General features: G+C 38.0%; 1 protein-coding gene across 2 annotated transcripts in view; it reads left to right on the top strand.

Moving 5' to 3' along the window:
- The window catches only part of tbc1d4 (TBC1 domain family, member 4), a 53,417-nt gene extending 48,953 nt beyond the window's left edge, over nt 1–4,464 (top strand). For both annotated transcript variants that reach the window (XM_066706567.1, XM_066706568.1), the window contains 3 exons: nt 281–450; nt 886–1,062; nt 1,983–4,464. In XM_066706567.1, coding sequence (XP_066562664.1) covers nt 281–450; nt 886–1,062; nt 1,983–2,213 — 578 coding nt within the window. In that variant the 3' untranslated portion in view covers nt 2,214–4,464. The remainder of the gene's footprint in view (nt 1–280; nt 451–885; nt 1,063–1,982) is intronic.
- The last annotated feature ends 20,221 nt before the right edge of the window (nt 4,465–24,685 follow it).

Raw genomic sequence — 24,685 nt, 5'->3', positions numbered from 1 at the left:
ATAACTCTGGTTCCCCATTTGATATGAATGACCTTTAATACTAAGGTTCTCTGCTCTGACCATGTAAGAGAATAGATCTGTATTTATTTAAAACAAGTAAGCATTTACCTTTTGTTCTTTTCTTGAGGAATCCAAATGATTTCAGTGTTAATGTTATAGCAGGTAACACTTCCTCAAGCTATGTGCTTAGAAGACCACAGAAATCCTTGAGCAATCTCACTTTTTGTAGTTTATGTTTATTTCATCCCAAGTAAATTTTGCTCCTTTGTGATTCTTGCAGATCTAATATTCCTTCAGGGGACAGATGTGATTTTTAAAGTTGCTCTGTGTCTGCTAAGTAACCATGAGTCTCGTATTATGGAATGTGACACCTTTGAGACCATCGTGGACTTTCTGAAGTGCACCATCCCAAACTTGACTGTAGCCCAGATGGAAAAGACCATTTCTCAGGTATCGTTGGTTTAATACAATTAAGAAGTGAAGGGAGTTCAAAAGTGATTCTCATTCACAAGTCAGTTGCTCCCTACACAAGTGGTTTAAGCTGTATTATGAAATTGACAATTTCAGTAAGTAGTCAAATTCAATTATGAACTAATGGTTCTAAAATTGATCGGTTTAGACAGTGATGTGAGCTGTTGAGTTGAGCTGCTGGTGGTCTATTTGGATTGAACCTCTCATTTGTTTTTTCTTTCAAAAACGTACTCTCTTACACTAATTTCACTTCCTTTTCATGCTTTTCTCTGATTGTCGTTTCCCCGTTTCAAAGCGCTGAAGACGTCTTTCGATTTGGAGTATACGTGTGACGCTATTGTCATGATGTAATCATACAGTAAACCAAGCCAACAACTACAGGATGGTGTTGCTCATGGTGTTGTGTGTCCACAGGTGTTTGAGATGGATATTTCCAAGCAGCTCCATGCCTATGAGGTTGAGTACCATGTCCTACAGGACGAGATGCTGGAGGCTTCCCCCCCACCTGATGACAGCGACCGACTGGAGAAACTAGAAAGGGCCAACAACCAGCTTAAGAGACAGAACATGGACCTGCTGGAGAAACTGCAGGTGAGACATTCATGTGCACTGTTGCTGAAATGTCTTCTGGGTCAGAGCAACCCGCCCTTTTGCCCCCTTACCTCTGTGCTGAAACAGGAAGTGAGTAAAACCTATCCAAATCTTTTTTTAAACCACCATGTCGACATTGCAAAGCTTTTTCCAGAGAAATACAACAGTACTTTTGACTGCATGATACAGCAAGTAGCAACTGAATATAGTTTTGTCTTTATGCTTGTATTTAAAACTGTGTATCTTGTAGATTCAGACAAAAGCATAATAATGAATTGCTGGTGTTGATTTTGAAAGCCCTCAGTAATTAATCCATGGCTCACAGGGCATGACAGAAGCTATAGTTTCTCAGGAGAGCAGTTTTAATGTGGGGTGGGAATTTGTGATCCTCTTGACATGCCACCTCCCAGCAGATGGCGCTATGGTACAGCTCTGGATGTGCGAATAAAATAAAGACAAAGAAACTAAGTACAGTACTTAGTCATATATTAGGCATGGCATTGCACATAAACACCAGCCCAGTTTTCATATGTGTATTTCTGAATGTGCTGAGTTCACTGGAATAAGAAGTATTGATAACATGCCAGGATGACTCAATGTTTGACATTGTCTGTCTAATTAATGTAATAATTAGTGTAGACCGAAGGGCTGTTCTGCAGATTTCAGTGCAGCTTTGAGAGCAGAGTTTTAATTTGTACTTACTGTAGTTACCATTGTCTGGCAATTAAATATGATCAAGCTGACCAAACGGAAGGAGTGAGATTATAGATATTCAGGGAAACAGGATGGGATTTAAAATGAAAACTGTTAGCACTTTTAAAAACAAACTTTGACTGAAGGGTGCAGATTGATCTGTGTGAAATTAAATAATTGCATTTGGTGTTAGAGAAGCAAAAAGTGAACTTCTTTCTCTGCTGCAGGCTGCCCGCCTTAAAATCCAGAACCTGGAGCATAACATGGAAAACTTTCTGACCCGGGAGAGTAAAATGAAGCATCTGATTCGTTCACTGGAGCAAGAGAAGGCAACCTACCAAAAGACGATCGAGCGCATGCGGAGCTGTTTGCCACCAGACATGCTGTCTGATGTCGAACTCACAGAAATGAAGTACAACCCGAATGTCAAGGCGAAACCAGGAAACAAAAAGCCATGACACTGAAATGTGGTAATGTGTAATTCAGTATACTGCTGTTACATTGGTATGAATTAAATGGGGAAAAAACAAGCTCGCTTATAGAGGCCTTAAAAGCTTTGGCCCATGGCATTGTAAAAGCTAAGTGTTATGTGCCAGTGTAAGCTTGCAGGTCTCTATAGTGGCTTTATTGATAAACAGGGCTATAGCTGGGTAACCTTTGCTGTATATATGTATATCGTACAAAATACGGAATAAACAGTTTGCCAAGGAGTAAGGCGTATAGTAAACAAGTATTTTGAAACGCGAAAACCTGATTCTGGAGAAATGCGTTTTCAGTGTTGAAAACTCTGTGGTTGAGGTACTTTAATAATACAATTCAAGGCGATATTGAATATAAATTTTGTTGAAGTGTAATCATGTCCATAAACTGTATGTAGGGGGGGAAACAGGAGACAATGTTGTGTGTATTGCAAATACTTGAAAATAAGATGAATGTATTTTCCTTCCAAAGAACAGCATGTTTCAGGTCTGTGTTGTGAAAACAAATTATATACATATATATCTATATATATGTTGAATTATATAAACTTGCAACAAGGCTTTGCTGTTGACACTGACTATTAAAGCTGTTCAGCTTTCTATCACAACATAGCTCTTGCAAGAAAGGGATGGTTACTTCTGTAGCTCTGTGTGATAACCAAATATTTACCATTTTCACTCTTTACAGGAAATGCTTAGCCCAAAGTTCAACCTGAATTCAAATCTATAGTCTGTCTGGCAGTTGGTTTCCTGTATGGCAGACTGTGGTGTCAGACTGGCAGATAATTCATATCTACAGTCTAGTGATTCCTTAACCAGTTCTCGTTACACAGAAAAGAGTAATGTGAGTTGGGCACAGTTTGTGTGTTATGCAGTTACACAGCACATATCTGTAGTAGCTGCACTGAAACAATCCGAGTGCTGAATTATATGGATTAAGCATATAAGTGACTTTCCACATTTCTTCCTTTTGAAGATGTCGTCGTTTGATTAAGATACACTAAAAGAGTTTCAGACTTACGAGTCTGTCACTTAATATATATTTTTTTTATGACAGCTATTAGCTTTAATTTTTCCTTTCAATATTGACTGGCATTAAAAAGTCATTTCACACTTCAACGTGGGAAGCTATAAGCAGTGCTTCACTTGATCTTAAGCAGTGAGGTTAAATCCTGGGTGAAATGGAAAGTTTTGTGTTTTTGTAAAGTTATTTTTACTCTGCTTTTTGTTAAGTTGAACATCTTCTTGGTTTATTTCCTCTTTTCAATATGGGTTGCATAAGCTCTCCTTAAAAACACAAACAAGAAAAAACAACACTCCGTTGTCATCCAGATTTGAGAATGATGTGCTAATCTTCTCTTTAATATTATTAAATCAAAGTTTTTCACAAAGGGAAAATAGTTTTCTGGTATCTTGTTACATTTTCCAGTTTTAATATTATAAAACAATAATGCAAAATACCATGTACACTATTAGTGTCTTTTTTCTAAACTTCAATTAAAATAAACAACAACAAAACACAGATTTGTCTGCTGTTAAGAAGCTGAAGGCTTATGAAATGCTTTACTCATACCCAGTTTAAGGGTAAAATCATGACTATGGCACTGACATTTTTAATTACCATCCACAAGTACCATCAATGGTATAATTCTCCACAAAATGCATTTTAAAGGCTTCACAACATTGACATTTTATTCTTGACATTTTTTCATAATCTTAAAGTTGCTTAAAAAAAATTGTGTAGCCTTGTTATTTTATTTAAATAATTAGAAGCTGCAAGACGCATTTGAGTACTTGGCAAAACCACCATTTGCCCTTTCAGATCCGTTCCAGAAAAAAAAATCTATTTTTTTTTCTGACAAAGTGCCAAAACCAGCATTGGTTTCATCAGCCAATATTGTGAACGAATGTGTACAATGATTTTACTGAACCTTATGCAATGTAATCCTTTAAAACTTGAAGAAAAGACTATAAAAAACAGTCAAGGATAAACTCATTTGCTTGTTCAATTTCACTTTTTGTGTTTTAAGCTTTAGTTCTACTGTCAGTCCTGTTTTTGATAAGTTTTCCTGTACATTACTTACAGCCACAATCTACTGTATGTTTGTCTGGTGCAGGTTTTATGATGTTGGGGTTTTCAGGAGTCATGTGGTGATGAAAACATCACCATAACATATATTGTTACACAACTCCAATAAACAAAACAAAACAGATATAAATCTGCACAGTTTATTGTGTACTATTGTTTCATTCTTTTTGTTTCTGATGTATAATAAAGTTTAGTTTAAGCTGGAAAAAGCTCACATACAATTAACAAATTGAGAAAAGTGTTTATGCAGTTACCAAAAAGTAGTAGCAACCACAGTATTCCCAAGATTGAAAGGTAGTCCATGTACCAGTGGGTTAAAAGTATTATATTTCTTTACACACTGGCAATTCATAAATTGTGTAGCATCGTTTGATGTATTCAGAAAAGGAAAGTCTACCCAAACTGTACATTTCAATAGTCTGTCTAAAGAAACTGTCACAGCTACGTAAGAGTGTTCTATTGCGTGCAAACTATACCTGTTGTTTCCCATCTACCCAACTGTCATTTTCCGGTGTGACTGCTGAGGTCATTTGGAAATACTGTTTTACCTGCACCAGTTAAGAAGCATGTTCACCTCTACTGGCATCTATTTAGGTCACATTCAAGCCTCACTGTGAGAAGCAGGGCTCTTCCTTCTATGATGTCATTTCTCTGCCTTCTCAAGAGTGCAGCACCCACCTTTTGGTATCACAGGTTTGGCACTTGTTTGAGCATTCTTGAAGATCTATAGATTTCCCTCCCAATAGAAAATGAATGAAGTCTCTTGTTGATATTTTAAATGAAAATGTGTTTTGTATGGTTTTAATTAGCTGGCCTTTGTACCCTTTCACTATTAAAGGGGACCTACCAACGCATCATAGAAAGGCAACTTCTAAATCTATGTAAGAAAACTGCAATGCCTTAGAAACAACATTCATAGTGCAAAGAAAGTTTCAAATTGAAAATGACAATGGCATACAAGTATGAAGAACTTTCCTGGCTGTTTATGTATTCGTTTGACCTTTATGCTTTTTATTTGACTTCAGGGCTGCCCACGTTTGGTTGATCTGCTTTAAGGCAAACTGCTAGGTCACAATCTCTCATTCTCTACAGCCTCTGTATGTTTGTCAGCAGAGGAAACAAAGGAAAAGGGTTCTTAAAGATAGCATCTGCTGTTTTGCAGCTGCACTCCTTATTCATGGAAATAGCTATCCTTTAAGTGGTAAGAGCAGTGTAGAAGATGTTTCTAAGCGGAAAAAAGTTACATGGGACACATTCTTAGTCTTTGTGTCAAAGATTATCGTGCATCCCAAACAAAGGCACACATTCCAGTCATATTCCCACATGTGAACACATCCGTTAAAGGGGAAATGCCTCGATTCTCTTCGTCATTTGTTTTGTTGTGTGTGGCTGTTTTTGTTGTGATTCGGAGCGCTAAATCAATTCTTTGGAAAATGGGTTTGGTTTCTGAATGAAAAATGTCTTTCCAAGTCGGTAGGAGCTCTACATTGTGAGCACAGAGAATTGAAAAGCAAAGACTACAGTGTCTTGGGTTGTAACTGTGCTCTCGGTGGGGGATGGGGGAGAGGTAAGTACCCCCTTGCCTTATAAGGGTATTCTTATTGCATGGCTTGTGTCAGAGTACATTGCTCTCCAAGCGCTGGAAAACAACACTGGGACATTTCCACAGACCAGGCGAAACCACTGGACTGAAAAGAATTAAGGTTAGAAGTATAAATTAGTGTAATATCTTTGTGTAACCCTAGGCTTCTGAATGTATTGTGAATATACACCCAATAACATACAGTATCATATTTACACACACACATGCTGAGGATATTAAATATTTTTGTTTCCTGCAATTCCAATATTTAGTGAGGAAATCATTATTGGAAAAGGCATTAACATAGTTAAATTTTATACAGCTGGACAATTTATATTGTGCATGGGGAAGGCATTTGCCAAAAATAAAAAGGGGGTTTCTGTAAGTATGATTATTATCTGTGAGGCTGTTGTTTCTGTAAATGTGATACTGGTAAGCTGACTGCTGTTCAGAGGAGCGTTCAGGGAGCAGCTGGATGGGAACACAATGAGGCGCAGGTGCTGTGAATTCAACCCACAGAGCCCTGCCAGCCTGCCTGTGACCTGAGGGACGTGCAGGGACGCGCGCTAACTTCCTCTCCGCGCTGTGCTGTGAAAGACAGCAGGAAGTGGGTCGAGCATCATATGACACTGAGAAACCGGGTCCAAGCGCCACAGCATCCTTTATTAGTCTGTCCTGTGTGGAAAACTAAAAATGTTAGGATCCCGTCTAGCTGTGCGACAATTCAGCTCAAGGTGTGGGGTATGAGCACCAGCACAGGTCGGTTTCAAGCTGGCAGGAGTGATCCAACTCCTCTATTTATCCCCAACTGTATGAAAGAAAGAAGCTCCTAAAATAAACAGGATGACTGAGGCGCTGTGTCTTTTGAAATAACGAGCACGGAAAAAAATAAAGTGTTTTTCTAAACTCCCTGATGGTTGTGACACTGAGTGAGCTCTTCAGAGGATTTTATCTAGAAGCCACATTCGGGACACAGGAAGTACATTTTTATGAGACTGGACGTAGCCACAGTAGCTAAATGACAATAGGCAGAATGACATTATCATGTTCGTTAAATGTATTAACCACATTTTAACAATGTAAAAGTGTCCTGGACTATTTGTTTGAATAGGGATTGTCGCCACACACCCTTTTGCCTCGTGGAGGCCATCTTGGGGGAAAAAGTCATTAAATGGTCACAGGTGGGCTCTACAGATGTGCTGTACCTGTAATTCCTTAAAGAGACACTTCACTATATAATCATAATATAAGGGGACCATTGTTCCCCTTCAGGAGGAATAAGATAAAGTACAGGTTCACGTATTTCTTACACAGTGAATCCTGATTGCTAACTTCCCATCTATCACATCAATCAGAGGATTTAATGTAGACCGAACAGCTTGATACCCGAAATGGTGGGCACCTGGAGAGACACAGGTGTTGCTCGAACAGAGAGCAGAGTAATCCCCAGCTTCTGTTCACCCTCCCTCCGTCGATGGTGCCTAGCCAAATGCGGTGTGCTGCCGTCCAGGCAGTCCGGGCCAAAGCCAGCAATGGCACAGCTGGAACTTGACCAGCTCACTCTTGAACCACTATGCCAATCGGGAGTCTGGTTTTTAGGACAGCTCTCTCTTTAACTCTACATGTACGGGTTTTGTTCTAGCTTGTTATAGAATAAATCTTAAAAAAAGAAAAAAACTTAAACACCGCATGATTCTTCAAGAAGGAAACATCCTTGTGTGAAGCCCTATTTATAGTTTAGCATTGTAAGTTTCAGATTTCTTAATTCTTCAAAGTTCAAGGCTCTTCTGCAACTTGTTACTGATGTGACACCTAGGAAATATATAAAATATCCTAATTCTGTATTTTGTGGCACTTACTGGCTGATGTTAAAATAGAAAAGGCAGATAAAAGGAAGGCAAGCCTACATGTGCTTATTGATGTCTGGATGTAACATCAGGTAATGAATCCCACAATCTTTGTGTAAATGTCCCTTTTGCTTTTGGTTTCCTCAGACACAATTGGAATACCAAAGTGTTGAATATTTCTTGTTTTCTCGGCCCTGACATCCCTGCTAACAGCACAAGCAGGCAAGCATATTTTTGTTACTCCAGCCATAATGATTAACAAAACTGTTCGAGCTCTTCACTAACAGACTGAAAATATTGGACAAGCACACCAAGAGAAAGAGGGAGACAAAGTAGTGCAGTCAAGGGACACATTAGTTGCAGCCTGACATCAATATTTTGCCACAGCACGTATAACAGGACACAAATGACTCCCTTTGGGGACAAAAATGAGTCTGGAGTAAACACACTTTCCTACAGCTTGGTTAATAGTCGTTCCTGATGTGAAGCAGGTTGTTAGAAAGTGATAATTTTTCTAGGCAGGTAGTAACCCCACAATCAGGCCTCACGTTCCCCCATGTTAGGAAAAGCTCTTTGCCCAAATTAGAGGGAGGTTTTAAATGAGCATTCCCTAGGTGGGGATTAACAGAACAGTTCATAGTAATCCTATATAGCCTTTTCCTCCTTATCAAGGATCCCAGTTATTTCTGGTTCCAGTGCGTAATTATGGTATTCTGCAACCAACGGATTGTTTTATTCTTTTGTAAAAAAAAAATCATTACTTTAAAGACCGAAAAGACGAAGGGTTGGATGGTATCTAACATGACTTATAACATTCTTAGCCTTCCTGCTTTAAATGTGCCACAGAAAGAAAAAAGAAAAGTAAACGTGCAAGGCTGGCCATAGTACCTTGAGGGTTTTGACAGGTTTTACATTAATGATGCAGAATAAAATGTAATGATGGGGGCTGAGTTCATTTAGTGGTCTGCCTTATCTATAGCTATAGGAGATATCTAGCAAATTAAGTTTTTTTTTTTAAATGAATATGGCTGAAATACACTATTAGAAATTCTCAAGGATTTCTCAAGGATTTGGGATTTTAATATTCCGTTGCAATGATACAATTGGATTCGCGTTTGCTATTAATTGCCTATCGCGTTCATACGTTTCAGAAGATCTTGTGCCTGTTGAAGTGCTGCACAAATCGTCAAAACACAGGTTTTCACTCTCCCATTAATAACCCAATACTAACGGGCAGCATAGCGAGTGCTAATTCCTCTCACATTGGACTAATGAATGAGATTTATTATATTCACTGGGCACTTGACTTGCCTCAATGAATATATGCTAACAAGCGTCAAACAACGAGGAGGTGTATTTTGGTGGCTGCTCAGATATGGGGCAATCGAACAAAGCCAAAACCCTAGTTTATTTGGAAGGCGATTAGTATCAACCTTTATGCAAGCAAGGTGGTTAAATGACACACCACTTCACTGCTTCCACTAACCAGGCCATTTCACAACACCAGCTGGAACAGTGTGAGGTATTTCATGGAGAGAGCAAAGTAATACACAAGTGAACCTGTACAAGTATGTGCGACCACACAGGCAATGAGATTACATGGGCAATGCTCAGTGAGCTGGGGGGCAACCCTGAAAGCATTTACTGTGGGAGACCAGAAGTAAACCACAATGCGCTCATCTTAAAGCAGAAAGAGGTATGGTAAGCCATCGATATAAACCATTGGAAACCAAACTAAAGCCATACAGTAACCATGAATTACAGTGATAATTCACTCTGACAAACCTCAGTGCAGGAGGCTGCTGTAAGTGAATGGCTGCTTACAAAATGCAGCCATCATCTCCATCTTCAGCTGTCTTTGAGTGAGACCACATCTGGGTCATCTGACTGCTCAAGCCCCCTCCAGTATTCACAATTTGTCATCTGGGCTCAGTGACGTCTCAGCCACTGAAAGACTCGGGCGTTTCTTAACATTTGGCAGAGAACAACGGCCACTGTCACCAGTCTGAGACGCTGACCAGGAAGGGGACCTATATAATCTTTTGTGGAGGAGGTTGGCTAGCTTTTTAAATAACAGACTGCACAATTGCGTTCGTATGATTGGCATCATTGTGTTTTCTTGAAATACCAAATATGCACTCAGTAGTGTGGGGCTCTTCCCGTTATTCAATTCAGTGCTTAAGTGTTTTCTTTAGATGTGAGAAGTCACACACTCTACTCTACATGTGTGCCTAAATGTGAAATTATAAGGTGAATCATTTTGGAGATGTATTTTGACCTAGACAAGCAAAACAGAAATATGGCAGGGGGGTGTTTTAGGTTTGTAGTCTGAAATGATAATTGTCTTCCTTTTGTATCAGGTTGAGCACAGAACATTTTAAATTTTAACTACTTATTTATTTGAAAATAGGACCTGTTATCATGCAACCTAACATTTATTTTATTTTATTTTTAAGATACAGGGTCCAATTAAGCCTTACCAAATGTTGCAGTCATGTCAGTTTTAAATGCACCAAAATGCTGTTTTAAAGCAACTGTATTTGACAAGTTTATTAATTTATATTTGCAATTGATAAGCAGCGGGCTTTCAAGATGAACTAAAACAATGTCAGGTGTGTGTGGGTAACAGTGCTATAACGGGGAAGAGAAGGGGGGAAACACATGGTGGGGTGGTGATATTTAGTGATTTGTATTTGTACAGACAGTGTTATACACAATTTGTGTTCTGTCTAGTGTACCTGTCAAGCAATTCTGCCCGAGGGTCTTTCTGAGCAGCATTTTCAGTCACAATCTACAGCTGCTTAGAAAGCACACCAATCATCTCTGGAGACGGACTGCACATCCCCTCTAAAATCATTGGGCTCACCTGATATGGTTCAGAATTAATCATCCACCCTCTCGGGAGGAGAACAAAGCCACGGAGAGCCCAGGGGGAGCTTCCCAAGATTCCACCTTCCCAGCGATCGCCAGGAGTCATTTTGTCTCAGGCTGTTTGCTGTGACCTTTTTCTAAAAGCTTTCATTTTGAATACTGTTCTCCATTTTTTCTGGTTATATTTTATTGCACAAAACTACATGTTTAACTCTTTTAGATGTTATTCAGGAGTCAATTTAGTCCAATTGTATAGCTATGCTGAATAAATTGCAGCTCACAAAACAATTTCTTGTAAATTATTTTGTTATCACTGATGAACAAAACAGTGTCTGACAAGTAGCTCTTATTGTACATTATTATTATTATTATTATTATTATTATTATTATTATTATTATTATTATTATTCTTTCAATCAGGTTTTGTTCTTACCTAATAACCCTTGCTAAAATTATTTTTATTTTGAGCCATTTGGTGTAATTCTGAAATGTACCACAGGTCTGATAAGGTAATCAGTCCTCAGAACACACATTAAACATCAATTGAACTCGTTCCATTTATTGGATAAAGTTTATTGAGATTAAGACCAAGTGTAATCCTTAATGTTCTACAAATCTAGAAATGCTGGCTCAGAAAAATCTTTGTTATGAGCTAAAAGGAATTACACAAATGTGATTTGTATTGTTTAAAACAGTGTCATTTAGCTGTTGAGACTTGTGTTTGTGTTGTGTTTAAGCTGCAAATCATCACAGTCATGGTTCTGATCTCCCGAGTTATTTCGTAATGCAATTTAGGTTTGACTGTAGTATCAATGTAAAGGGTCGACATGTGTTTGAAGATTTGATTAGGAATGCAGGAAGAACAAAGTGAAGTGCACCATAGACAACTATTAAGAATGACTGGAGACATTACAAGTTAATTTGTGCCAAAATAAAGGATTTATTATTTATCTAGTTTTAAATTTTGGCACCATCTTTTCACTCTAGCATTTGTCATTTGTGTCAGTCGCTCTAGGGGCAGGATAATGTGGTGAGAAAATCGGTTACCCCTGGAGTTTGCCTCTGGGTTGTGCAGGGGTGTGCAGTCGGAAGATTACAATAACAGTAAATGCATTGTGTTGTTAAAAACGCAGACCCTTCATACGTGGTTTATAAAGAGTTTCTACCAAGATGGTGGCTATTGGATGGAACATTAGGCCGCTTCTTCAAAAAACTCTTCCGTAATTATGATGCGATCTATGAATAAATAGATTTATTTCAGTTTTTAAGCTGACATTTACAAAAAGTGGTTAAGAATCAGATATCATAGGAGTGTAGCACAAGTGATACTAATAAGCTTTAAGGTTCTTACCACGCGGTCTCATTGAAAACAATTTTCCAGTTGAATTAAGGACTCTAGACAAACGTGACTTAACAGTCCCTGGTGACCAGCTCAGACCTTGCACACTGGAAGAACATCCTTCATAATCCCATTTTCTGTTAATCAGACCAGATTGTTTTAACAATTGCTAGGGGTAAAATAAATCAATCAATCAGAAAGCAATAAGAATGGAATCCCATGATTAAGAAAGAAGCTTAAAGTTCATCAGATACATTTGAAAGATGTTTGCAAGATATCAAAAGCAAGCCGGTGTTGATCGGTCTGTGTCACTACAAACTTCACTTGTTTGCTATGAGAGACAAGGCAGAGAATATCTTAAAAATAGCTGCAGTGAATTAAACTCAAAAGAGGCTGACGTCAGATATAAACTATGAAAACAGCATCTTGTGTGCCAACAGAGCAAAAGTTCACAATGGTAGTCACAGTTTGTGTGTGTGTGTGTGTGTGTGTATGTGTGTCATTTAAAGAGATAATGTCTGTTTTTAATATTATTTTTCACTATGGACATATTTTCTTCAAACCAAATTCCAAGTGAGAGTATGTGAAATGTGATCATATCTAAATTGAGCTACCTTTTTAGTATATAACACTTTGTTTTGATTAGTAACTTTAAGATAATAATAATAATAATAATAATAATAATAATAATAATAATAATAATAATAATAATAATACAGCCAGTATGTTTTTGCATGCAATTCAGTTCTCATTACCATGATTATAATTGCAATTAATTTACCTTTATCAATGGCATTAGTCTATTTCCTGACTCACCTCCTCCCTGGTTTAATAAATTAAATATTTAATAAATACATGAATAAATAAACTTTAGTATTCCCCCATTTCAGATATACAGTGCATATCCTTCTGCAGCTATTGTGGAAAGTGGAATATCACCCAGTTGAGCCTTTATAAGGAAACTGTTCAGTGCTCATTTTGCCTGGGAACCATGTTGATTTGTGCACATCCTTTAATAAAATGAAATGCACAGTAACAGCACCCTGAACTTGTGAACATAGCATCCTTTTAAATGTAGAGCTGTTTCCTTTGCTAAACGCACAGTATTTTATTGTGCTGATGTGACATTTCTGCACAAGCCGAGTGCCAGCTGTGCTAGTGCTGCCCGCGGCACGCCCTGAATTAATGGCAAACAGCCCCCATCACGTCACACCCTGATTACAGCCGCGCTCAGACTGGCAGAAACACACGGGTGTGGTTTGAAATCCAGACTTGCCTGAAGTCCTATTATTCCTATTTCTTTTAAGACTAGTATGGTACATATGCATAGATAACCTGCCAGTCTCTTAAGGAAAGTTAATAAATAGTATAGATAGGTTTTTTGTGATCATGGCAGTTTTATGTATATATAAGTAATGTAGGGGAGAGGTTCCAAACACGGAGAGTCACAAGTTCAGGAAAATAGATTCTTACTGGCTGTTTTGTTGTAAGCACAATATGGAGTCCAAGGTTGCATTTGGCCCAATCCACTGATTTATCCAGGACCAACTAAAAGGTTATTAAAAGACGCAGAGAAATTAGTTTCATTATAAGAAAATAACTGTGTATAACAAAACAGAAAACAAACACAAAAACTATACTACAAGGATTCACCTCATAATCTCAAGACAAAACAGACCTACCACCCCTCTGCTACAGGGGGCACTAACTCTTTTATAGCTGAGGATGTACCTAACTCCTCCCCAGCTAAACCACTAGACAAAATGACATGTGATGATGTGGTTCATAATAATTAATATAAACATATTTAACCTCAAAGCTCATTTGAATGTTTATCTATGAGGACATCAACAATCATTCTATAATCATATTTGTATCAAATAACCTTTTAACATACCCTAATACAGCACATATCAAATCACAAAAATGGTTCTAGCACCTCCCTCCACCAGAAGGCACTCTTCCCAACACTTATAAGCTCATTTGTGCATGTGCCCGCCATAATGGTGATAAAGTGATATTTGAACTGTGGAGATTTGTTTAGATTAATACATGGTAAATATTTCATCATAGAACCATTTGTTCATTATGTGTGCTCCATAATATGAAGGTGTGCAACCCTTTCTTCTCATTCACGTTTGCATAAAATAACTAACAGTGGATTTAAAAACAAAACAATCACAATTTCTCTGCGCTTCCATTGCAACAAACACTTAAACGCCACATCAATGTAAATACGCTATCATTAAACACCATTGAATAAATATATTTATTTCGACAAATTATGTTTATTCAAGTTACATATTTAAACTATACACTTTGGAACTGATTTAAATACAATAAAAGTCTGTCTCTTTATTTGTATAAACAGTGGCACTGCACTGAGGGAGTGCATACTAAAGCCGATCCGTCACAACGTAAAACTTCCTTTATTAGAACAGAGAGTTAAATATCTAGAATTCATGAAATGGGACTGATTTTGCTCTATCATTCACGGATACCCTTATTTGCATAATGGAAAACATGCATTATGATCCCATTTTGCAGTGAAGGGTGATTCTGCTTTATAGAAAATAAATACATTGATAGATAGCTGTAAGAAACATATTAGCTAATTGGATAAATACATCCCCATTGGATAACTATTCCACTTTTTCTATCAAACATGTGGGCTGAGATGTGTGCAGATTATATTAGAAGCAACAAAGATCATAGGTTAGATGATCTGAATCAGATAATTACTTGTTTCCCAAAACCAACAAATGCTTGACTGTCTTTACTGTAAGCACCCAAACTAAAATATTGAGAATACAGATGCTTTCTGCATTCAACCATAAAGTGAATAGAAAGTTTTAGATTTTTTTAAGATAAAACAAATATGGATAAATCTGACATTTGAACAGTTATCACTAATATAATTTTATGGAGTTCACCTAAAGGAACTAATTCTGAAATTTGGGATGATAATTCCCTGATTGTATCAGTTTGTGTAGGACTATTTCAATGAAACCAATTAATACATTTTTATTTACATTTCTAGTTTTGCAAAATCAAAAATGTTCAGGGTGGGTGTGGTAGGCCATGTTACTAGAAGCTTGCTGGCTTAATTTCCCGGTGGCACCGAGCTGCTGACATTGGCTTTAAGCCCAGAGGGATTGCTACATTGGCCTGGGTGTTCCTGCAGGCTGGGGAGGGAAAGCTGACTGTGGTACAGTATACTGGCCTCACTGTGCTTCAGTGAATCTGACTTTGCCAAGACAGAGCCCTGCCTGCTTATGTGCTCGCCTCCTTTGGCAATACTTGCTGGTTATTTTCTCCAGCTGAAATAAGGATCTGCTTTAAACATGACCCACCCTCCCTCACGCCATTCCTGCTACAGCAATACATTAATTAATAAGTGTGGACAATTTGCAATAATATTAAAAAAACAACACCGATTTTGTTTTGGATCTGGAATTTGAAGAACTTGCATGCACATAAATGTGACACAAATTAATCCAAACTTACTACAAAATTGACAATACCATAAAGAAAACAGTCAGTAACAAACAATACCAGGGTTGTCATGCATTTGAGTCATGCAAATAATTATAAATAAATAAAAAACATTGCTGAAGTATTGACTGGATGTAATACAAAGAGAAAGAAAAGAACAGGCTTTGAATATTTTTCTTCTATTTTCTCTGTTTTCTTAAAGCTGTTTTTGGAGACAGAGCAATGTCCCCTTCCTAACAATATCAAGCTTTCCTCATGAACTGAGAAGCACACATCCTGTTTGTGTTTCCAGGCCCTGATACATCCCCTGGCTGCACACAGTCATGCTCCCTCCTGTAGGCTAGTGACCTAGCTGTGCAGCCTTGCAGGGTGGACTGCTGTCCAGACCCAAGAGATGGCTCCCTGCTGGGACGGAGGAGGAACCCTGGGCCAAAAATGCACCACAGTTCCTCACTCGTCCCACATCTGCCATTGCTGCAGTCCAATTTCTTCAGGGTCTGTAAAAAGTGGATGTTAAAAAGCACACGTTAAAAACAGTATTTGCTTGTGTAAACTATCAAAACCCTTAATTTTGTGTAAACAGGAAAATAAACACTGTGTCCTGTATGTATGCATTTGAGAATTTTCATGCACATTCAGGGTAAACAAGAGAACTGTGACAAATAATTGCTGCTGGGCCAAAGATTTCTCTCTCACAACTGAGATATTGTGTGGATAGCAATACAGATCCTCTCCAGTGCACACAGACATGGAAAACTCCCAGATCCAACTGGTCGGTCTGCAGGGAGACTGACTGATTGATTGATTGGCCTGGGAATTTGAGGAATGTGGTTCCTGATTGGCTGGACAATCAATTGGCTGCCCCTAACAGACACCAGGTAGAAAGTCCTCAGTGGGAAAGGTTATTTTTCTCTCACTTCTTTTCACCCCCTACCCCTCACCCCTCATTTTTTGAAGTCATATGAACTGATTGCCTGGTTTTGCATTAAATGTTTAGTTGCCTGGTGCATTGTGGTATTCCTTATGGTCATTACCTGACTGGTTTAGACCAGTGATTTGTATTTCTGGATGTATTATTATTATTATTATTATTATTATTATTATTATTATTATTATTATTATCCACATTGCCTATTTGGCTCGGAAGGGTCCAGTGTTAACATATTTGTATTCAATTCATGTTATTTAATTTACTGATTCCTTGAAATGTATGTTCATGCCCCAGCTATGCACCTTCTTCTATTTCCATTGTATTTAAATGTCAGAAAACACAGGCTAGTGTACTTAACTGTTTTTGCTTTACGTTATGAAATTAAATGTAACAATATCTGACAAAAATGGAGGGAAAAATCTGAATTCAGGAAAACCCCTTTTTATTAGTTTCAGGTGCACACAATCTTATGGAAAGTGAAAACAAATGAAACAATTGTTGATGTATGAATCTTAGAGGGCTGAAATTACTAGAAATATGTATAAGCAACACAGAGACCTTAAATCCAAAGTGTGCTTATTGATGTAAAAAATATTACTTTATCATTTATTTAAGTGAACTGATGCAAAGCCTAAATTTAACATGATCAGTACATATATAACCGGTAATTAAAAGTGGTAAGAAACAAGAAAGGTATTTATTTGCTCTTGAATTTCCAGGTAATTGCATACTTCTTACAATTTAAATATTAATTGAACAAGCTTGACAGTATTAGAAAATGCCCTGGTTGTTTTATTTTAATACAATTTACAATATTAACTGAGTAATTTAGAGTAACAGAAAATACCTGTCAATGTCATATATATTTCTTTAAAAGGACAATTTTCTGGTTCCAAATAAACCTATTATTAAGACTTAGCAATGCAAATGGAAGTCCAGACATTAATAGCTTCCATGTGAATATTAAAACTGGCTAAATTTAATTCATGAATATTGAAACAAATAGAAAAGATCTAATCCGGAGATTATGTAGGGTGTGTGTTAGCTTTTTTAATGAGCACATATCCCACCCTTATGGAACAAGAGAAACTGCTAGACTGTCAGTTCACTGGGCTGTGGATGTGGAAATTGAATGGAGCCTTTCAGTTCTGCTGCTCGTCTCCCGGGGGGTGAGAGACTGGTTGCCATGGATATCTTGGATTCATGCAGCTAATGGGTGGGAGTTGTGTAGCTCTAGCAACCTGGTTCGTCTAGGGCAGAATATGCAACAGAGGGCTGTGGGTGTGGTGTTGGTGGACTAGGATACAAGAGATCGCTCAGATTGCTTCACAGAATATTAAAGCTTTTTTTTTTGCTACACCCTTCTCTTGTTTTTTTGCTTGTTTCACTCATTGGTAGATGCAAATATGATCTGGAATCTAGCAGAAAGGCACAATTACTGACTTTTGCTTCATTGAACTCTTTCTAATTTGACCTACTACAATTCTAATGCAAATATGTGACTTTTTTCTCCTTTATTTATTATATTGATATGTATATGTGTGTGTGGGTATGAAGGTTAGACCATATGTATCGATTTGAATCATATGGTTGGTAACAATGTTTATAGGCTATATGAGGCAAAGGTAAAAACGAAACAATTTTGTTTATAAATGTATGGATTTGTGATCTATATACAACAACTTTACAACTAGTGGTGCTTTCTGAACAAGTGTATAAGTTCATACACTTAAATATTTCATGTTCTGGTTCACAAATATTGTTTGACACAGTGCTCAATAGATTTACACTAAACTTAACTCTGAATCTTTTTTTCTGCTAACGAAAGGCAAAAACACACTATTAAAATAGCAGATGAGGGAAAATATATATAGGTTGAGTCTCAGTAACTGACTGGAAGCCAAGAGACCTCTGTCCTGGTTCTTCCTCTCAATGGACCACAGCCTTGTTATAGATGCTCACCGGTTCACTATTGTGCATGTTGTGAATGAATTGTACACCTACTTTATTCAGTTGAAAAATATGTACGTGCCTCAGGGGGATTTGAAACAGTACTGTTTTTGTTCATGTATATTCTGATTTATAATTTTTGGAAAACATGAAGAGGACGGCTAACAGGACCTGGGCTGAAAACTCTGTTTGAAAAGGGTGCCTGTTTGTCTTAGATGGTTTAGATTAATTGCATTAGGTTGTGTTGTGGAATAAGATGCCTTTGAACACTAAGACTGCACAATGTCTTATCACCTTTCACCAGACAAATTTGTGTCATCACAAGTTTTTGCTGCTTTGCACATTAATTATCGATAAGTGATAATGTCAACACAACACCAGTCTGCTAATTTAACAGGAATATCTTCAGGCACCTTGTTGAATGGATCTAAATGTGTTATATAATCTTGCTAGTGGATTTTCTGTTGACTTTTTCTCAAGCAGACAAGAACAGAGATACAGCAACTATGGGGTTTACCATCCCATGAACCCACCTTTCAAAAGCATCAGTACAAGGATTGTGTCATAACAGGTTCTCATAAAAAATTATTAAATTAAATTATGAGGCATCAATGGAGAGTGACCTCACCCTTGAAACACACACCGATGGTGCCTTGTTAGTGGAGTTATTTTTGTGCAATACAGGTATTTTTATGGACATTGAGTCCAGTGCTGAGAGTTGATGAGGGCCCTTACATTTTCAACATGTTATAGATGTATTAATTACACCAAGTGCTTTGAACTGAGGACTTTGTAATTATGATTATGTTTTTTTAAAGATGATTTTATTACACTTGTCATAAATCAAGGCTAAATGTGTTTCTCTGTTTTGGATATTAGTTTGTTATGATTATTTTTATACTATGCACAGAATTAAGCTATACACATTAAAATACTTATTACCAGATTGATTCTGCAAATTACATGTGCCAGGGAACCATTTCTAGTAATTACTACATATTGCAATCTTTAAACAATAGAGAAATATGCATACATGATTAAAAGTGACTTGAAATAAACGGATTTGCTCCTGGAATGACATCATTGTGGTAAAAACACAATGCTTCCTACCACTAGAGGCCACTGGAGAAGGATCTTTCTGGAGAGCAGTGATGTCATTTCAAGAAACCAATATTGTGCTGAGTGGAGAAAGGTGGTTAAAACTATCTCCATCTTCAGTGTGGGAAACGCTTGTTGTAAATAATAAACATTTTGAGGCACTTTCTAGAATTTTCCCATGTGTTTTAGAGGTCTAATGGGAGTATTTTTGGAAAAATATATCATATCATACCATATTGCAACCATAATCTCTCTCTGTCTGTCTCCCTCTTTCTCTTGTTTTCCAGTTGAAGCCAATTCAGCATTCTGCACCCATTTGAATTCGAACCTGTATGAACACACCTGTATTGCCTGTTTCTGATTCTTTGGCATGTTTCAGCTGTAGCCCCACTATCTTGTATTTACAAATATACTGCACAGGAAGTGCTTGTCAATTGTATTCTTTCTGTGGTTAGATGGACAATTTCAAATTCTTGTGTCCTTGAAAATGCTGACTTTACGTGTTTTATATAAGGGTGGGTGGGTGGGGGTTCCTTATTTGGGAATGGGGAACAACATTGTGTTACTTCTTCTTTTTCCTTTTCTGATAGCTGTGCTTTTGCCTCCTTTAACACTTTGTTGTGAGTGTAGGAGTGAGGAAGAAGACGACGACGACGACAACTTTGACCAGTCTCTTTGATTATCTGGATGTTTAGAGAGGGATCTGCTTACAGTGTGTAGGTAGGCCCAACAAGGGTTATGTTTTGTTTTTGTTTTGTTTTCATTCATGCCAACACTATAAATAAGGCCCTGCCTATTTCAAGAGCCCAGCACAGTGGAAACCCCCCACGGCGTACTACATATATTCATACACACACACACACACAGTTTCCTCAACAAGAGATATGTACTGTTTTATTGATCTTTTTGTTTGCTTTTTGCTAGAAAACCATCAGCAATTATGTGTCATGAAAGAGAAAAAGACAAATGGGTCAAAGCATAACAACAGTCTTACACAATTCAGGTGTTTTCCCTCCAAAAAAGTCTCTAGACAGCCTATGGAAGGTTTTGTCCAGGTCTTTTTGAGTTTTGTACCATTTTTAAAAATAGGGTATTACTTGTACAGGGTTGTAAGGTGAAGGACAAGAGTATCATGACATGTCTCAAATATAGTTCCTATATAAAATAGATTGTTTATAGTAACCCTGATTGTCTTAATTGGAATCAGACTTTGAAATCCTGAGTAACCCACAGGTTTTTTGAAACAACCATAGCAACCGCTTACATAATCAATATGGAAACATTCTCCACAGTTTACCACCTCAAGTCAATCACCGTCCCCACCCCCTCAGAAAAAGGATACCTGAAAGATGTTCAGCAGTGTTCATTATGTAGGGCTAGTGAACGATAGCATGGATCTTTAATCCTGTGTGAATACTGCCCCTCTGCTGCCACAGTGGCCTGTGTCATGTGTATGTCTAGACTATGTTACTCCCTCAACCCACTGCATCACCCCCGTTTACTTCAGGGACGGAGAATAAAGAACAATTCTATAGCAGCCTGGAATTCTGTAATTGGAATGCGTCATTCTGCTGCAGATGTCTTCTCTGCACATCTGCAACTACTACTATTGCTGTAATACTCTTCTTATTGTTTGTATAATAATAATACATTTGGACAATATCCACCAGATGGGGGGCCAGTGTAAATTAATGGCCAATTTGAGCAGCAAGTGATGACATCATTTCTCATGTACAGTGAGGGAAAAAAGTATTTGATCCCCTGCTGATTTTGTACGTTTGCCCACTGACAAAGAAATGATCAGTCTATAATTTTAATGGTAGGTGTATTTTAACAGTGAGAGACAGAATAACAACAACAATAACAACAACAAAAATCCAGAAAAACGCATTTCAAAAAAGTTATACATTGATTTGCACTTAGTACTTGGTGGCAAAACCCTTGTTGGCAATCACAGAGGTCAGACGTTTCTTGTAGTTGGCCACCAGGTTTGCGCACATCTCAGGAGGGATTTTGTCCCACTCCTCTTTGCAGATCAAGTCATTAAGGTTTCGAGGCTGATGTTTGGCAACTCGAACCTTCAGCTCCCTCCACAGATTTTCTATGGGATTAAGGTCTGGAGACTGGCTAGGCCACTCCAGGACCTTAATGTGCTTCTTCTTGAGCCACTCCTTTGTTGCCTTGGCTGTGTGTTTTGGGTCATTGTCATGCTGGAATACCCATCCACGACCCATTTTCAATGCCCTGGCTGAGGGAAGGAGGTTCTCACCCAAGATTTGATGGTACATGGCCCTGTCCATCGTCCCTTTGATGCAGTGCAGTTGTCCTGTCCCCTTACCAGAAAAACACCCCCAAAGCATAATGTTTCCACCTCCATGTTTGACGGTGGGGATGGTGTTCTTGGGGTCATTCCTCCTCCTCCAAACACGGCGAGTTGAGTTGATGCCAAAGAGCTTGATTTTGGTCTCATCTGACCACAACACTTTCACCTAGTTCTCCTCTGAATCATTCAGATGTTCATTGGCAAACTTCAGACGGGCCTGTACATGTGCTTTCTTGAGCAGGGGGACCTTGCGGGCGCTGCAGGATTTCAGTCCTTCACGGCGTAGTGTGTTACCAATTGTTTTCTTGGTGACTATGGTCCCAGCTGCCTTGAGATCAAGGGAGGGAGGGAGACTGACAGTTATTTTGTGTTTCTTCCATTTGCGAATAATCGCACCAACTGCTGTCACCTTCTCACCAAGCTGCTTGGCGATGGTCTTGTAGCGCATTCCAGCCTTGTGTAGGTCTACAATCTTGTCCCTGACATCCTTGGACAGTTCTTTGGTCTTGGCCATGGTGGAGAGTTTGGAATCTGATTGATTGATTGCTTCTGTGGACAGTTGTCTTTTATACAGGTAACGAGCTGAGATTAGGAGAGTCCCTTTAAGAGAGTGCTCCTAATCTCAGCTCGTTACCTGTATAAAAGACACCTGGGAGCCAGAAATCTTGCTGATTGATAGGGGATCAAATACTTATTTCACCCATTAACATGCAAATCAATTTATAACTTTTTTGAAATGTGTTTTTCTGGATTTTTTTGTTGTTATTCTGTCTCTCACGGTTAAAATACACCTACCTTTAAAATTATAGACTGATCATTTCTTTGTCAGTGGGCAAACATACAAAATCAGCAGGGGATCAAATACTTTTTTCCCTCACTGTATGCCTGGGCTCCTCCCACCAGTCTGGGAGATATACATTATAGTTTGGTTGAAGTTAAAAAACTGAAAATTATCACATTCATAACAACAAACTTTGGTGTGGAGATAAATACATATGAATTGAATGTTGTATAAAGACCTGGTTAAAGGTTTCCCATATATACGGGTTGATGTGTTCTATACATCCTTTTGATCACAAAGCATGTTTGTTTAGTTAGGTGAACCAATCATATAATATGTCCTTCAAGATGGGTTTTTACTATCAAAATGGCCATAAGAAACATTTTATCAAAAGAAAACAACTGGTAATATCAAGATCCTGAGACAGATGATCTGGTGATCGTGACATAACCAAGGCCTTTTTACCTGTTTATGGCCTCAATGAGTCTTCTACGATAGAGATTTAACATATGAAAATACAATAAAAATCTGTTCTGTACTAAAGAGGGTGCAGACAATAACCAAACAAGATGGAGTGGAAGTGTCTTTTACTGGGAAAGGGATACCAACACCAGGGAACAAGAACTCTAGCCACCAACTGCCTCCTGGGACAAGCTTCCTCTTGCAGATGCCACTTTACTCTCCACTTCCTTAATGAGTTGAACCTCTCGTAGGAGGCAGGCAGCAGCCGTTGGCCCCTTTGACCCCTCTCTGGTGACCAGGTGCTGTGGTGAGCTCCAAAGCGCTCCCCAATCTGCTTTCCTTGCTCTCCGCTGCCCTCTTGCCCTGAGATCACTCTTCTTTTAGTGCTTTAAGACACTGGTTCCCAAATCAGTGTCTTAGTGTCTGTGAACCATGGCTGGTCCGCAGTATATTTAATCACATTCATCTCAAATTCAAATATAAAACATCAAAATATTAAGAAAATTATTCAAAATGCATTGTATTGGTAGTACTGTGTACTATTAACATGTTAATTATTAATATTGTTTATTACAATAATAATAGTGTTCACAGTCTCCTAAACAGACCATGAGTCATTTTCAACAGCAGTCTTCAGGCTGGATTTGACCCCAAAACCCTTGTTTTATACTGGTAATTAATTGTATTAAAATGACCCTCTATGCTCATTAAGAATGAACATCTCTGAAGTTGGCATGTTCCGAGAGAGTCTAGCATCCCCAAAACACATGTTCTAAGGCCTAAATGGACAAGCGGATTATTTTTAGAATGTAAAAGCATACAGACAATGGTATTGCTACCTTTGACTGTCACCTGGCTCCAAAGAACTATGAAACATCTGTCCCTGTGTTTTTCAAAAGCATTACAGAAAATTTATATCTGAGGCATCTCCCTTTGCTTCTGTGAAGATATAGAGCAATAATTCTGATATATAGACAGTGAATCTAATCAGACATTATTGTAAAGCTAAATATTTACATCACAACACAAAACTGTTCTCCATTCTGTATGTTGGACTATGCAACACGTCTGTGCTGGTCTATTTTGTTAGCCGAGTGTAGTTGTGTGTGACTTTCTGGGTCAGTGGTGTTATCCTGGTGTGATACACAGGATATTTTCCAATGCTTGAATGCAGGGGGAGAATGCAGTTAGTTCAATATTAATGCTAAACTTAATTCATAATTCATTTGTTCAATTATAAACAGATACAGTACTGGAAATTGCCTTCTGTTTTAAAAGACATTCACAAACATTGTAATGGACTTTCATTAAACTATACGTATTAGTGTGTTAATCCTTCTGATACATGTTTAAAATAGTCTTGATTTGATATTTTGATATCACTTTAATAAGACTGTTTAGATAAGTAGAATCTTTGAGATTTATAGCTTAACTGTAATTACTTTGGTAATTCTCCAACATTTAATTCAGACCACTAGATGTTCATGTTTAAGGGGCAGCTGTGAGGAGTCTATGTTGTAGTTTAGGAACCTTTTAAATATGCAGCTACCTGGAAATACAAGGTTCATTGTAATTAACACTAACTAGCATGCTAATTTAGTTCAGTCTTGAAGGATTAATTTAAGCGCATCTGCCACAAATACAGTGCTTTTCTTTGTCAGTCTTATTGTGTGCTTCCCACAC

Source organism: Amia ocellicauda, chromosome 6 (assembly GCF_036373705.1).
Source record: "Amia ocellicauda isolate fAmiCal2 chromosome 6, fAmiCal2.hap1, whole genome shotgun sequence".
NCBI lineage: Eukaryota > Metazoa > Chordata > Actinopteri > Amiiformes > Amiidae > Amia > Amia ocellicauda.
This window is presented reverse-complemented; position numbering and strand designations above follow the sequence as displayed.